Genomic DNA, 16,531 nt, shown 5'->3' with positions numbered 1-16,531 from the left:
GAGCAGACGTGCATTCAAATGTGGAACTGCAAAGTACGGACCACCAACAAAATTGAAAAAAAGGGATGAAACTTATGGTCTTCGTTAGAATCATATCAACAGAGATGTAGTGCAACTGATTCGGTAGTCAATTTTCGATTTTAAAATGGCAACACTGTCATCACTTCACCTGATTGGTTAATTGTTGGTGATATTGTTTAAATTCGAAATGAGTAGCAAGTGATTATTATTTTAGTAGATGATGGTATGAGGCTAAATTCATGTTGAATTCGTGTTTTGTTTTTGAATTGTTTAACTCACGTGTTTTTTTTTAAGAGCCTTTAATATGTTTGGTGTATTTCAATTTTTTTATCTAGTAACCAGTAAACCCTCTCCCATCCTAATGTCAACATAGATATGATGGCTATGATGTACACATCATAGGTACAATGACATTTTATTTTATAAACAATGTTGTTACTGCTTACACAAGTAGCCATATTTATATATATTCAATCTAAATGTGATTGCAATGTACAATTCATGTTCAATTATTAGAGCTTAAAACAAAAATTGTGCAAATATACAAAGTTATAGGTAGTTCTTTCCCATTTACTCTTGTGGGTGCTGGAGCACCTACAATTTTTGTATCATGGAAACCTAAGCACCCCCAGAATCAAAGAATCTACATAAAGCTCCAGCTGAGCACCCAAAAGTCTAAAACACTTAAGATGCGCCCGCCCTGTGTTAATTACAAATTTAGTTTCTTGTATATTTAAATCTCGCTTATCAATTCTTGCTGTGATTTTAGTAATAGGTTTTGTGTTAGGAATAATACTGTGAATTTTGATTTACAGATAAATAGCGTAGGGAAAAGTTAATACAAACTGCAACACTGGTGCAAGATGGAAATGACTCCGCAGAAGCGCCCTTGCATGACACTTCAGTCAATGCAGTGCAAAAGAGGAAGATGGTACAGCGAAAAGATAGAGTTCTCTCCACCAAAGAAGATAGAGTCTGAAGAGGGGGAAGAGGAAGCCGTTTTGATCCTGAAACGGTTTTCAAAATTTCCAACTTTATGCTTTGAAAATGTGCTTATTGGAGATACCAAAGCTGTGACTCTGCGTGTGCAAAATCCTCTTGAGAAACCACAGACTGTGAAAATTGAAAAGTTTCCTTCCGAGAAGGGATTTAGTGTCGATACGCAGAACTTCAAGATAAATGCCAACTCTGAATTAGCGCTCAAGTTTTCATGGAGTCCTAAAAAAGCAGAAGGCTGTAGAGAAAGTGCAACTTTTCGTACAAATGCTGGGTGTATTACACAGGTTTTTCTCCTGGGAACTGCATGTGCTCCACCGAAGAAAAAGGTAAGTTTTTAGTTATTTTATCAAACGTGTGGACGTCGTAAAAGTCAAAACAAGCAAGGGGAGCAAATAGGCCTATATTTTTATCCCTGGTGATTGTGTTTTACTCCTGATTAATAAACTATTCAAACAAGTTTATAAATCACCAAAACAGTGTATAGACAAAAAGGACATAATAAAAATGGCTTGATTTTATATCTTTAGAAATGTGTCTGAGGGTTGCTCTGAGTCTTCCTTCTCATTTGAAACGTATGGGCACTTTTTCAAGTAGGCCTATGGACACAGGATTCTAACATCTCTAGAAATATATAGATATTCTGCTTGGGCTGATGACCCCAAGCAGAATATGCCAAAATCTGTGAAATATGTTGTAAAACAATCAGTGCTATTGTAGAACAATCTGCAAGAATAACGATTTAAGAAAAGTGTAGTGAAACTACAATTTTAGTAGTGCACTTTTAATTTGTAAGTTGTCACTCTGGTTGTCTCATTTTCTTCCATCACATATAGCTTTTATAGATAACAATGTTATTAAACCATAATTTACTCATCACTAATTTTGGTTAACTTATCATTATTGAAAGCTTGAAAGAGGAACATGATTTCCATGGCTCTTTTTGAAAAAAAAAGCTTGATTAAATGCATTGTTATATGTTCTAAAGTGACCATAAAAGCCTGGGCTCTAAATTTGAGGAAAATATATTTATTGAAAAAACAGACATTTCTTCTTAAGTGGAGGCCTCCTTTGCCCTGCCCACTGCCTTTTCAAGTCAATAGTCTATCAGTCCCTGAATTTGGTATTATCTTATGTACTACAAATGACTGTTGAAGAATTTAAAGCACTAAAATTAAATGTGTTGTAAAATTAATGTGGCGGTGAAAAAGGGACTATATTAACAGTTGCTCTGATCCATTTGAATTTGAAAAATTGGTTAAGGTTAAACCGTAAGTACCTGCATATTAAACCAGAATAAATTAACATAAAACTAAAAATCCTTTTTTCTCTTGTAATTTATAAATTTGTTATTACTGCAATTTTATTCGTATTTAAATAAATATTGCATTTTAAATTTCTACAATTTTTACAGTATCACACTCAAAACTGATGACCGCTTAAGCCACCACAATTTCTCAAAAATTTGTGTGACGACTTATCAAGGTTTTACTGTATTTACGAGAATTTTTACCACAGAACATTTCCAGCCAGCCAAAGACTCGTTGCAGAACAAAAAAACATTCTGCTTTACGGGCTGATGCTGAGGAATTTTCAGTGATGTGGGCAATTTACAAATTGAAAGGTAATATGTAAGTGGGCCATGAATATGACTCGCAAAAACTTTCAACACCAAAGGAGAAGGCTTCACAAATCCTGGGTGCCACAGAGGACTGAAAAACTTTGTATTGAGGCCTAAAAATGCATCTCTGTGATCACTAAATTGAAGTCTAAGAATAACAAACATTATAGAATTTACGCCAGCTTGTCCATCAACATGAGAAGTGGGAGGCATCAAGTCTCAGAAAAGTAGAAAAAAATCATTTTGAACTGTTTTTTTTTTTTTTTTTCGAAAATGTGCTTTGGCTCCTGAGGATTTAGGCTGGCGCTTATTTTTTTTTTCTAATAATTTTTTGTGTAGTTGTACCAAAGGGTACCACCTTCTCACTCAAAAATAGAGAAAGATGCCTTTTAAATCAGCTGTAAATGTTGCATTTATATGAATTAGAGACAAACAATTGTACTGTTATAAATATTTTATCACATTGCTTGTTGAAATATTTCTTGTTTTCTTCTTTTGTCAATGTGACGAGACATCCCAGTCATTGAAGCATCTGTCCTAGTGTAAGTGTCCCTGGAGAACATACTATATAATTGAGGTATATTCGACAAAAGTCAGTGACGTTTGGTTAGAATTGGCTAGATGTCCTGGCTTTGTTGCATTGTAATCTGGTTGCTATGTCTTTTGTGTTCCTCTTGAGTTTTTTATATTGATAGTCTGTATGAATTTGTAATTTTTTTTATTTTTAGAAACTGCAAAAGAGAAGATCTGGATCAAAATTCAAGCCCTCTGTCCAGCAAAAGCACCACACAGACTTCACATATGGCCCATTAAGTGCCGCAGGCAAAGAAAATGTCCAGTTACCAAATTCTTTCGCAAGTATAACAGATGCTAACATAGGCAATGGGACAATTCCCACAGAAAACAGTGCAGAAATAGAAGGAGCAAAACGTTTTTCTTTCTTTTTGAAACCTGGGGAAGATGTCGCTTCTTCCCCAATTCGACGGCAAACTTTTTTGGTCAGTAGAATGTTCAAAACTGCGTCAAGATCAGCATTGCAAGCCATCTCGATTCCAAATGAAAGTACTCCATCTTTCGAATCACAATTAGTGCCTACATCAATTGAATCCAACCCTTATCAGTCTTTGGTAAAAGAACCTGGTGGTGCCATGGACGAACTGCATCATAAGAAATCTCCCGGATCCGCTTCATTAGAAGATTCCCTGTCGCCAAAGAATGTTGGTGAAATAGAAACAGTTTCTTTTGAAGGAAATCGTATCGTTAATAGAACTTTTGAGAATTTACCTGGAGGAACCAAACCTTCACGAGAAACATTTCATATTCAAGATGCCAATGACAAATCTGATATAAAATCAGAAGATGTTAATTCTTCTGTGCCAGAACAGTTGCTTAGTGAAACCTGTGCACAAAGAACTGAAGCGAAAAATACTCCTCTAAAATCAAGTAAAGGCTTGTTTAGATTACCTGCCAATAATGCTCATTTTCAGCCCAATACGAATGCAAGGCAAAGTGATCAGTTCTGGAGAACATCTAAAGTTAATGGCTCCAACAATTCATTGCTTAAAAACGGAGTTTTGAAAGGAATTAGAAATAGTACGGCTAATAATGTAGTAAGTCCAATTCGTATGAAAAATACCCGTTTCCACATAGATACCAAAAAAGTGCCACTTCATGAAGGGTTTGCAGGAGTGATTAGAGAGGTGAAGCCTTATAATGAGGATCATCAAAATCCACAGAGCCTTGAAAAATGTAGTAATGATGTTTTTGTGGAGCCAACCAAAGTGATTGCCGAAAATAAATGGAAAACATTTCAAGTGAATTCCACCGATCCTGAATTTTCGGCTCTTAACATGAAAAAGGTATCAGATAAGGATGTTCCATGCCCAGTTAAAAAAGATCCTTCAAAATCAGAGACTCTGGATCCCTCTTCTTTTGAGCACAAGAGGACATTTGAAGTGAATGCAGCAGAGAATGAGTCTTCTGAGAAAAGTTATTGCTGCAGATTTTCCAATGTGAAGCTTGAAAATGGCCCGTTTCAAGATAATAAGTGCCTGAAAAAATCACAGTATCAGAAGAAACCAAAAGAATCAAAGAGTGCCGTTAAGAGTCCAAAGAAAAATGTCATCGCTGATACTGTGGTGTGTGAGAGTAGGTCAGAATTGGCTGCCAAATGTAGTAGTGATAGTATCTCGAAAAGCATATCCGATGATGTTTTCAGAGAAAGTCTATTCGATCAGAGTGTTCATTCCAATGAAAATCCGGAATGCGTGCAACGCTGTAGCACGGGTATCAGGTTGAATGTGCCTGAATTGATATTCCCATTAGATCTATCTCCCAAACGTGACTCTGCTCTTTTGGGTGAGCGTTGTTGTCAGTGTAATTTCAAACTGGACGAAGAAGTGAGGAAAATTCCAGCTAAAAAGCCAAATGCCTCAAAGCTGTCAGAGCGAAGGCATTCGACTAAACCGCCTCTAAGACCCAGCAAAAGTTTGAGCTCAGATTTGAAACGCCCACCTTCCAGACTCAGTCTAGCAAAACTCAGCACTCCATCATCAGATTTGAGGAAGAAAACCCTCAAGCAAAACCTCTTCAAGGCACCATCATCGGTGAGAGCCAAAAGATTATCTCTTCCTCGAGACCGAAAAGTGAGGTATTCAAGTCCTAAAACTCGATTATCTGCCAGACTACCGCCTGTTGCCAAAGTAGAAGATAAAAAAGGTGAATTTTTTTGAGTTTTGTCATTGTGTATAGTATTTTTCGTGGCTTTTCAATGAAAGGTCAAATTTAAAAATGCTTCATGCATATAAGGTATTGAAATCTTCGGTTGTTGGAGTAAAGTTCCCTTCCTTGTTGAAATGGACACTGACCACGGGAGTTGCATTCATAGTCGAAGTCCATGAGAAAGCCTGCCTCGTCCTTTTGTTGAGTGTCAATGCAAGCCAAGACCATAACTTGGATTTTTGCGGCGCGAGACAAACATCATTTTGCTGCCCCCCCCCCCATAACTTTAAAATTTGATAATTTTATAAGGTGTTCTTGGTTGCCAGGTCTTAAATTTTATCCCCCGGGCAGTTGTCCCCCCCCCCCTAGTTACGGCCCTGATGCAAGCATCCAACTCTTTTATACCATTCAAAAAATAATCAAACCTCTGAAGAGTAATAAGTTAAATAGCCATAATATAAAATGAATTCAGATGTTTTTTTAAAGAATCGTAGCAGCCATGAGGAAGACGGAACAAATCATTGAGTTTCCATTAATGGAATTCCGCTTTGATATATGAGTGTTTTGGACAAGCCTGTCACAACTTTTCCCGGAGGGCAAAAAACATATACTCGATGTATGTGTATATATACCATTTGTATGGTATTTTTTAAATCTGTGGGGGGATATCTCACTAAATGATGGGGCCTGATTTTGATTTTGAACAAGTTCACGGAGCAAATTGTTTTTACAAACTGAAGTAGTGCATAAAAAAACAATTGCAGGGCTAGGTGGGCTAATCAGTACATCCAAAACGCTGAAAAATTTCCATAAAATATTCACTTTTAAATGTAAATTAACAAAAAAGTTGAATGAAAATTTCCAACTGAAAGAATTTTAAATTGATGAAAGAAATTATTTCAAAACCAGTTAAAATTGGGACCTAATAGGAGGAATAATGTAAATTCGGAATCACTGAATCAAAAATGAGAAAATAATTAACGAATAATCCCAGCACCCACGAAAATTCAGAATCAATGAAAGAAATAATTCCAGACCCCTGATGAAAATTCAGAACAACGGAATAAATGAAATACTTCTACAATTGATGAAAATTAAGGATTCTCTCCAACATTCAGAATTCACGAAAGAAATTATCATTACCATAAGCGCTGGGTTTCCAAAACACGGTGCCCAGTGCGACGGCACATGTCGCAAACCTCTAAAGGTGGCTCTGCTTAATTTTTTGATCTGAAATTTATTTGTACCCTTATTTCCTGTGACAATGGCTTTGCTTATAGAGTAAATTTTTAGCTATTGAAGCTAATTCAAGGCCATTGCCTATTCTGTGAAATTTTTTTATCTGTCGTTTTTGGACTTGAGACTTTGGTTTGGGATTCTGAATCAATACACCCTTAAAATTTTTTAAATAAATTTATTTTTAATCTGGCTGAAAGAATAAATTAAAGTTTTATATGCAAACACATGTAACAATTTTGTCCCGGTATGAATGTTTTCACCCACAATGCCTGATGCTGTTATAAATAAATAAAATAATGATTTGGGCATATATTGTTCTGCGTTGCATTCTCAAATGGGAATGTAGATGTTTAAGTTGTGGTTTTTTTTTCAGCCTTGATTTGTATCAAATTTGTTATCAATTTCAGTCATTTTTCCTTCTGTGATAGCAATAATTGTGTCTCAAAATACTCTTCTCTTTGAATCTAGTTACGAAGGCCCTTTCTGCAAAAGCCAAAAATGCTATAGTTGCTCCCACAAGTCTGAATCTCATCAAAAGACAGCCAAGCGGTTCGTGATTCAAATATCATTGACTTGTTTTGATTTTATTTGATTGTAAATCTGTTTTGAATACTTATGCTGTTATATTTGGTTAAGAATTTAATTTTCTGCAAGAAGGGGGTGCAGATAAGCAACCCGGCGTATGTAAAAAATCAAAAGCTGCTTTTCAGATTTGGGAATAAACCAGAAGCCACGGTTCGACAAATTAAAAAAAAATAAAATGTGCCAGCCAGATTTCTTAGGAGCCAAGCATGGTTTGTACTCCAGAAAAACAGTTGGGAACAATATTCATTTGGCTTTTCCCAGACTTAATTACCCTCTTTTTCATTTTTGAATACATCATGCTGCCTTCCCCAAACCAGAAAGTTTTGCATTGTTCTGTAACAAGCCCTCGGCTGACATAATTTTCTGCAGTAAAAATCACCATATTAGTGTTTTCTACACTTTTGTTGAAATTCTTTTGGATTGTCCTGCAACATATGTCATACATTTCGGCATATTCCTGTTCGGGGGCTTCCTTGAGATCAGAATATTTTATGTTACCCTTAGGCTAAGAACATAGTGGGAGCGGTGAGCAAAGCAACAAATGAGAAGTGAAGCAAGATGAGAATATAGCTGCGACAAGGAGCATAGCACACATAGTGGGAGCATTTAATATAGCAGAGAGTATCTAATAGAAACTCGCAATCAGCTTGGTTTTTTAATAGAAGAAGCTTAAAAATTTCATAATTATAAAAACCATTGTTCAGATAACAGTTTAGAAATAATAGTGTGTGAATATCGCTTTTTTAAACATAACTATGGAAATATTCCTCATATTTTGACCACTTTCCTCCCTACATCTTTTTCCACAGCACTTGAGTGGGATCACTTCTCTACTAAATTTATGAGTAAAAAATTTAGAAAAATATCAAGTTTATCAAAGCTCCACTACCGTTTAAATTTGTATTATTAGCATAGGTGGGAGGTAGAAGTGGAAAATCCCTACCCCTGCTCGAATAGCTTTATTTGTATAAATATTTGTTGGTTTCATTTTTTTTACACAAGAAATTGGCACACAAAAATCCAGCATAAAAAACATTTGGCACACTTCCAGTATGGAAATATTGATGGTATACACAAAATAAACAAATAGAACTTGCCAATTTTTCCACAGAAACACATGATTTTTAATTCAGACTACTCAAATACATTTTCTCTCACACAGTGCATGATAAATTAGCTTAAAACTCAAAATATAAATCATTTTCGATTTGGTTAAGTACGTGTGTACAAAAGAAGTTTGACAGGAAATGTATAAAAAGTATTCAGTACTTGCTGTTTCCATTTGATCGTCCACACCATTTTGAAGTATGTCGAGAACTTAACATCATCAATTCTGGTGACATTTTTGACCTCACAACTGCTTTTTAACAGCAAAAACAAGTCCTTCGACGGCCATCATGAAACTACACACAAGCGAGCAGAGCAGCGAAAACAAAATATCTTGAATGCGTTGCTTTTATCGCTTGTCACCGGTTTCCCGCCCTGTTGCGGTGTGTGCCAGTATACGCAGGCGCATTGGAATCAGTGTGTGTTTGATTTCGTTGCTCTGATCTCTTCTTCCCCCCGCTCTCGTTGCTTTGCTCTCCGTCTTACTATGTGTTCAGCCTTAGACTAATCTACCAATTAGGTATAAAAAGGTTTAGGCTGATGCTAATTTTCTAGTCGCCATGGCAACTTGGTGCCTGGGATTTGTCAATCCCTGCAATAAGTCCAGATATAATTTTCAGTCGCCCCTTGTGTGCAAAAATGATCAAATAGACATTTTTTTGTGACAGGTAAAAAAAATTAAGGGGAAGTAGAGTCCCAGAGTGTAATTATTTGTTGCATTCCATAATGTGTTCCTGATGGTACTGTGTTTCATTTTGGTTTTTACATTCACCGATACCATCTTGTTGAATCATTTTAAAATTATATTCTCATCATTTTCCAACTTCCTTCGAGAAAAAAACAAAACTTTTTTTAAAGTATAATTTTAAATTTATAGTCTATTCAACTCTTCTCTCATTTTATGAGCAGTTGCTAGTGGTGATAAGAATACAGATAGATAATGACCACACAAAAGATACCAAGCGAAATAAGGTTAGCCTTTACCAATTATATTATAGCCTAGCTATAATACCTGTGCTGCCCGGGTTTTCTTCAATTACTGAAAGGTATATGCATGTCTGAAACGCATTGCTAGGGAACCATGGTAGCCAAAGTAAACATTCCGATAATAATTGTTGATGCCCAGGAACCATTGTTGCTTGACAGTTCTTTGCCCATTTCGGGCATTTGTTAGCTCTGACAAACTTTTAAAGTAACCTATCGTTCAATCTGGGGCCTGTTTGGTATATATATGTAAAATTTAGCAATGATCAATCTAATATTGTAGATTTGTGTAGGAACACACACAGAGAAAATCAATTTTATATATAGATTTGCAAGGCACGAATACCAAATTAGTACTCCTTATGCGGGTGATTTTCAGCTGTAACTGTAAAAGTGCTTTATCCTTTCTTCTAGGTGCAATATTGCAACTCTTCATCACTCTCATCTTTCTTTCTTTTTTTGTCTGTATTTTATTTTTTTACCAACTTGAATTAGACTAAGAGAAAAAAAAAGAAAAAGATTAAACACAATTTTTCTCCCTTGTTTTTTAAATGTGACAAAGGATTCCACACTCTGCAACTTTCAACAGCTGAAGAACAAGATTTAAATTCCAGTCAGACAAGATTATATAGACCGAGATCTCAGTTCCCCATTCGAGATGTGTTAATAGTGAAGATTGTGTGAATGAATGTTGTAAACTTACAATGTTAGAATTTTTATTCATTTGCAACTTGTAGAATACTTTACTTTTTAAAGTTGCAAAAAAAAAAACTGTTCTATTATACAAGCAGAAAAATATACTGTACATGATCACTCTGGTGAAGAAGCTTCCCCCCTCCCCTAGATAACAGATGATAGAACTCATGTAGCTGTAACATGCAATTTACCATGACAAATTATTGAATCCTTGTTGAATGTGACTTATCACTCTTTCACTCATTTTTTTTTCTTCTGAATTTTCAGACAAGACCAGACATCCAAATCCCTATGCGGCAAAAAATATGTACTATGATGAGCGATGGATGGAAAAACAGGAGCTTTCTTTCACAAGGTGGCTGAATTTTATCCTTACTCCTCCAGATGAACTTAAGACCACTAGTGACGGTGTTAAAGGTAATAATATTTATCATCATGTATTAGCCACTCTGCTGCTCAAACAGTCTGAATTATGCCTTTCTGTATGTGTAGGAAAAATCAATTTCTTCTAATAAATCCTCAGAGCAGGCTGCTACACTCATCATCCATAAGCAATGGGAGCAGTTTAAGCGTTAAATGATGCAAACCTCCTATCATCATTGTCAAGATTTCTGTTTCGCCTGTTTAATTTTTTTATGTGTAGTTGAATGTTTTGATTAAAACGGACAATGATGTTAAAGCAGTTAAATGTTGAAAACCATGATAATTGACTGTGGGATTTTATTTGATATTATAAGAAAAGATTTTCATAACTTTAGCCTATATAAATGAAGATAAGTGAATAGTTAATATTTATTGTCTTTCAGAAAGGATTTGTTCAAGAAAAATTAAAAGTTTTATCTCTGAGTGTACAAGCCTAACATAGCTTTACCAAAAAAGTTGTTTATCTTATATATAAATGTGAAAGTATGTATGCTCTTTATACAAATCTACAGTTTTAGACCGATCGTTGCCAGATTTTGCATATATACCAAACAGGTCCGGGATTGAACCGTAGGTTACTTTAAAACTTTGCCAGAGCTGGGCAAATGCCCGAAATGGGCAAAAAAACTGTCGGGCAACAATGGTATTGGGGCCTCAACATTTACTTTTACCGTGGTTTCCAACAATGCGTTTCAGACGTGTATATATGCCTTTACAATGGCTTATCACACCTTTAATTCTGTTATTATAACAGTTTATTCCTTTATAATGGTTTGTAACTTTTCCAATCCTCCCAGTAATTGAAGAAAACCCGGGAAGATCGCCGGGTATTTCTGCTTCCCTATATACAGGGTGTCCTGTAAGTGCTAATGCGGCCTTTATCTCATCAACCGCCTATCGTAGAGGTATAGTTTCAATTTAAAAAATGCTTAAAAGGTGTTTGAATAATATTCGTTGCACAAGCTGGACGTATGACGTCGCTAACAACAGAGAACAACAACTACGACGACAAAACAGGGAATAAAAATGTTCAACGTCAACTGATGAACTCAATGCTTGCCTCAAATCATCAACACCCTGGCACGAAGCTAAAAAATTATCATTATCCACCAACATGCGAGTTCAACTGCAAAATGACTCGGCACTGCTATCATTTTCACATCAGTTGATCAAACTTGGCAATGGAAGAATTCCCATAGACCCAAGCACTGGACTTATAACGTTCCCAAATGGATTTTGCCAGTTCTGATATATATAAACTCAGTTCAAGAACTTGCAGACAAAGTCTTCCCAAACATTCAACAAAATCACCGAAACCATGAGTGGCTTTGTGAGGAAAGCGATTCTGGCATCGAAAAATGACAGTGTGAACAGGATCAACGGAAAAATCCTAAAAATTATTCCGGGAGACTCCACATCTTACAAACCGGTTGACACTGTCACAGACACAGCGCAGACAGTTCTGTAACCTGCAGAATTTCTGAACTCTTTGGATATTCCGGGTGTGCCACCACACAATTTGACCCTCAAAGTCGGAGCACGTATAATGATTTTAAGAAATTTGGAGATACCGATACTCTGCAATAGCAACAGACTCAGTGAAGAAATTGCACAATTACATCATTGAAGCAACGATTCTAACTGAATGTGCTGGAGGAGAAGACGTCTTCATTCCATGTATCCCAATTATCACTGAAGAAATGTCATTCACTTTCAAGCGATTACAGTTCCCGATTCGTTTAGCTTTTGCCATGACAATCAACAAAGCGCAAGGCCAGTTGTTAGTAGTGGCAGGTATCAACCTACTTGAGCCCTGTTTTTCACACGGACAGCTTTACGTCGCCTGTTTGCGTGTTGGTAATCCTAAAAATTTGTACATCTATACACCAGATGGACAAACAAAAACATTGTGTATCCACAAGCAATTGCCTGAAGTTTTAATTAAAATATTTAAAAATAAAAGTAATTTTTTTCTTACTTCATGCAGAAATTTTTTTGATTGAGAAATAATTAATAAGGTATATATATGTAAACTTTTTACAGGGCGGGCAACGTCGCCGGGTATCAGCTAGTTTTAATATATTTTTCATTCATCCAGTTGATGCCGCAAAACTATGGGTCGAAAGCATGAAAGATGTTCATCGTGTTCGTGCACCAACAAAAGAAGATATGTCCCTCAAAGCATACACAGCTACTCGTAGGTTGAACATGCTGCGACGAGCATCATGCCGTCTCTATCAGTCTGAAAAACTTGTTGCAGTCATCAGGAAAATAGAAATGGAAGTCGATAAGAAGAAGCTGGTCATCAGAAAGGATCGGGCTCTTCATGCTGACTATGGTGAGACACGATTGAATCAAATATCTAAGGATGATATCGATCTTCTATACTCATATTTTTCATAATCTCTATTTAGTTGATTACTTTTATACTTCTGAACTCGTTAATTATGCATTTTATTTGCAAACGAACTGTTGAGCAGATCTTTTTAACATGTATGGGATTCTTTTTTCTGAATATTCAAGTCATAATATATTTGTCCCCAGTCATTAAGATAAAACTATACAAGTTAGAGTTTTAAATTAAATTACAAATTTTACACTATTGAAAATCAAATCAAATTTATTGTAATCATATAAAAGTACAAAAAAAAGAGAAAAATTTACCAAGGAGTCAATAAAAAAAATGACCCATTCTGGTAAATGGTAGTAAAAATTAGTCATCATCATCAACAACCATTTTCAATCCACTGCTGGATGAAGGTCTCTTAATTTTTCCATTCTGCTCTGTCTGATGCTTTAGCCATCATTAATCCATCTTGTGTGGGGATGCCTTCTCGGATGTATAACACCACAGGGGTACCACTCTAGAATACTCATGGTCCATCTGTTGTCCTGTCTTCTTGCAATATGTCCAGCCCATTTCCATTTCAAAGGTTTAATTCTTTAAATGATATCATTTACCTTTGTGTGGTTCCTTATCCAAGTGATACAGTTTCTGTCTCTCCTTGTGATACGTAGCATACATCTTTCCATGCTCCTTTGTTTTGTCTGTAGCCTTTGTATCATCTTGTGAGTGCCCATGTTTCGGCTCCATAAGTCAGTGCTGGTAGCACACACTGGTTAAAAACTTTTCTTTCCAGGCATAATGGCATGTGACTCTTCAGAACTACAATTTTTGCCAAAAGTGCTCCATCCAATCCGGATCCTTCTATTTATTTCATTAATGATTCCGTAGTCCATGGTAATTTCTTGTTTCAGGTATACATATCTTTCTACTTCTATCTGTATTGTTGAGCAAGATTGTCCTCTTCAACGCAAAGGGGTTGAACATAACTTTGGTCTTTTGCAGATTCATTTTCAAGCCCACCTGAATACTTACCTTCGCCAATTCTTGTATCATTTCTTCTAGTTCGTCTGGATTACTGCTGATAACAACAATGTCATCTGCAAAATGCATAATTGTATTTTTAATTGGGTTGCTATATTTAGAAATATATTACATACATATTTGTTATGGTCATCTTGCATGCAGGAGGTACGACACGAGAAGACATCCAACCATAAATCATTAGCATTGCAGCATTTTGGTAAAGTTTTTCCCCCAATTTTCACTTTTTTTGCTAAAGGAATTTTTTATCTAGCTTAAACCCTGAGCTTAATGCTAGTAAAATGCTCTGAACAAAGTACATAAACAAATATGTATGTTAGGGTTTTGAAAAAAAAAATTTTAATGAATTTTTTTCTCACATTGTGTGTTTAAGAAAAAATATCTAAAAGGCAAATCATCCATTCTCATAGTGGATATTATTTATTAAAAATTTGTGCAGCTCGATGCATTAGCATTATACTTGATATCTATCTATACAAATACGGTATACATACCAAGTGCTAATATATCAAGCTGTACACTCACAGACAACATTAGTATGCATTATTTTGTTTACAAAACGATAGGTTCTGAAAAAACTGCTATCTGAACCATATAGCTTTATCTGTATTTTTACAGTTATCTTATATATTCCACATTGTAATTCCTAAAATATGTGCTCAGGCTTGGTTTTTGGAGGAGGAGATGCTACGGAATTTCTGGGGATAAATATATTATGTATTGTGGAGATAGATTTATATTGAAATTAGTAATTAAGGTGAGGTTATTTTCAAGTTGTGTGTGACTGCATTTTAGAGTGTTGTTTAAGTGCTGTCAAGAATTTTTTTGAGATTTTTAAATTTTCAATCATTTTTCAATGGGGGGGGGGGCACAGTAGCCCAAGTTGGCAAGATACTCACCTACTGTAATAAAGGATAATCAGTGGTCTCCCTAGTTTGATACACAGTTCGCCCTTGTCAGAATTTTTTCTGATTCTGAGGTACATCCACAACAGTGGCAAAGTGACCATAGAAAAATATTTCTAATTGCAGGAAGTCCTGCATTAAATTCACCGTAATCCTACCGCAGGGAGTTCCACAATGAGTGGTTAGCGCGCCAACCTCTCGGTGAGCATACAAAAAGGCTGAAGTTTGGAATCGTCGATAAATTGTAGGTCCCGGTCTAATTAGCCCTTGTGAGCACAAAATGATCAAATGAGCAGGAAGTCCTCCACTGAGAGATTAGCACACTAATATCTTGGCAAGACATTTAAAAAAAAAAAAACCAATGTTGAACGCTTAAAAAAATTACTTGTTAGGGTTTGAAGTCTGTCATCCGTTTGAGTTAGTTCTCAGCATTTCCCCAACACTAGTGGTTGGCATCATCAGGAGAATTGATAAAACTGAATTAAAAGTCAAGTTTTCAGGAGTCTTAGGTTGTATTTACGTACGTGAATGGCTTGACATACACTATTGTTTTGCGATTGGTCTGGAACTGTTTTCAATTCGCTGCCAGCCATAGAGTCAACTGACCAATTGCAAAACAGTAGTGTATATCTGTATCAAGCCACTCATGTACGTAAATACAACCTGAGACTCCGGGAAAACTTGACTTTTGATTCAGTTTTGTCAATTCTCCTGATGATGCCAACCACTAGTGTTGGGGAAATGTTGAGAACTAACTCAAACGAACGACGTCTTCGAACCTGAATGAACAATTTTCATCAAATGATGGCCACGAAAACCTAAATCAAGGTCTAATTAACCCTATATGATTGGTGGTGCAACAAAAATTATTAAACTTCTCAAGTGTTTCATAAAAATAGTGTTTGGAAACCCTTGCTTTATATGAAATGCTATAAAATACTTTAATTTTTTTATCAGTAACATTAAAAGTTTATTCATATGTATTTTAAATTCTAGTGCAACAAGTGTAAGTTGGCCTTTGGTGCAAAATCTCCATTATCTCACGTGGGGCTGAGAATATTGATATCAATGTAATATTATAGGTTGACTTTGCATTAAAAAAATATATCTATGGGTGATCAAAAAATTGTGTTTGAAAAAGGTTTCATGTTTGTTTTTGAAAGGTTTGTGTTTGAAAAGGTTTCTGAGAGAACTAATTTCTAAGGAATTTAAAATTTTCAGAATAATTTATCTTCTGGTATTGTATTTGATACATCAGTATTAATTTTGAATTTCAGGTATTAAAAAACACGTACTCGGTCTTCTTATGTGTTACAATCCATTGTGGTTGCGCATTGGTCTCGAGGTAAGCTAATATTTTTCATTTAATTTTTTTTTATAAATTCAAGAACAGAATCATTTTTATGCTAGTCATGTAGCTGCTTCAATTTGATTCATAGTTTCAATAAAAACTTCAATTTAAGTACTCATTTTCTAGAACCCCTGTTGTTACTGCCTATGCAATACCTTTTTTTTTTTTTTTTTGAATTTTTTCTCCTATGCTTATAATCTTTTTCTTTATCAGATATTTTCTATATTTTTAGGTTCGTGTTGAAAAGTTTTTGAATTCATTGCATTTTTGCTAATTAAATTTTGATTTGATGAAATATTTGTTTTCATAAAATATTGTGGTTACTATTTTTTATATCTAGATTTCAAAATTGAATCCAGGAAAATACTTTGATTTTTGCTATTTATAGTGTTTATATACTATGCATGTACATGCAATCTCAAATTTTGCAATCGATGAAATTACATGGGTATCACATTATATCGTGGTTTTGATTATCAAATGAGTTTTGGGTA

General features: G+C 35.3%; 1 protein-coding gene across 2 annotated transcripts in view; it reads left to right on the top strand.

The window, feature by feature from the left end:
• The first annotated feature begins 189 nt into the window (after positions 1–189).
• asp (microtubule assembly factor abnormal spindle) overlaps positions 190–16,531 on the top strand; it is a 67,143-nt gene continuing 50,801 nt past the window's right edge. Inside the window, exons 1-7 of one of the 2 annotated variants that reach the window (XM_089234052.1) lie at positions 190–423; positions 837–1,346; positions 3,367–5,356; positions 7,067–7,147; positions 10,238–10,387; positions 12,492–12,731; positions 15,964–16,031. In XM_089234052.1, coding sequence (XP_089090178.1) covers positions 885–1,346; positions 3,367–5,356; positions 7,067–7,147; positions 10,238–10,387; positions 12,492–12,731; positions 15,964–16,031 — 2,991 coding nt within the window. In that variant the 5' untranslated portion in view covers positions 190–423; positions 837–884. The remainder of the gene's footprint in view (positions 424–836; positions 1,347–3,366; positions 5,357–7,066; positions 7,148–10,237; positions 10,388–12,491; positions 12,732–15,963; positions 16,032–16,531) is intronic. The other variant, XM_089234053.1, reaches the window with a different exon arrangement.

Source organism: Pholcus phalangioides, unplaced genomic scaffold (assembly GCF_987345545.1).
Source record: "Pholcus phalangioides strain wild (caught in Gottingen) unplaced genomic scaffold, Ppha-v1.0 ptg000008l_1, whole genome shotgun sequence".
Taxonomy (NCBI): domain Eukaryota; kingdom Metazoa; phylum Arthropoda; class Arachnida; order Araneae; family Pholcidae; genus Pholcus; species Pholcus phalangioides.
This window is presented reverse-complemented; position numbering and strand designations above follow the sequence as displayed.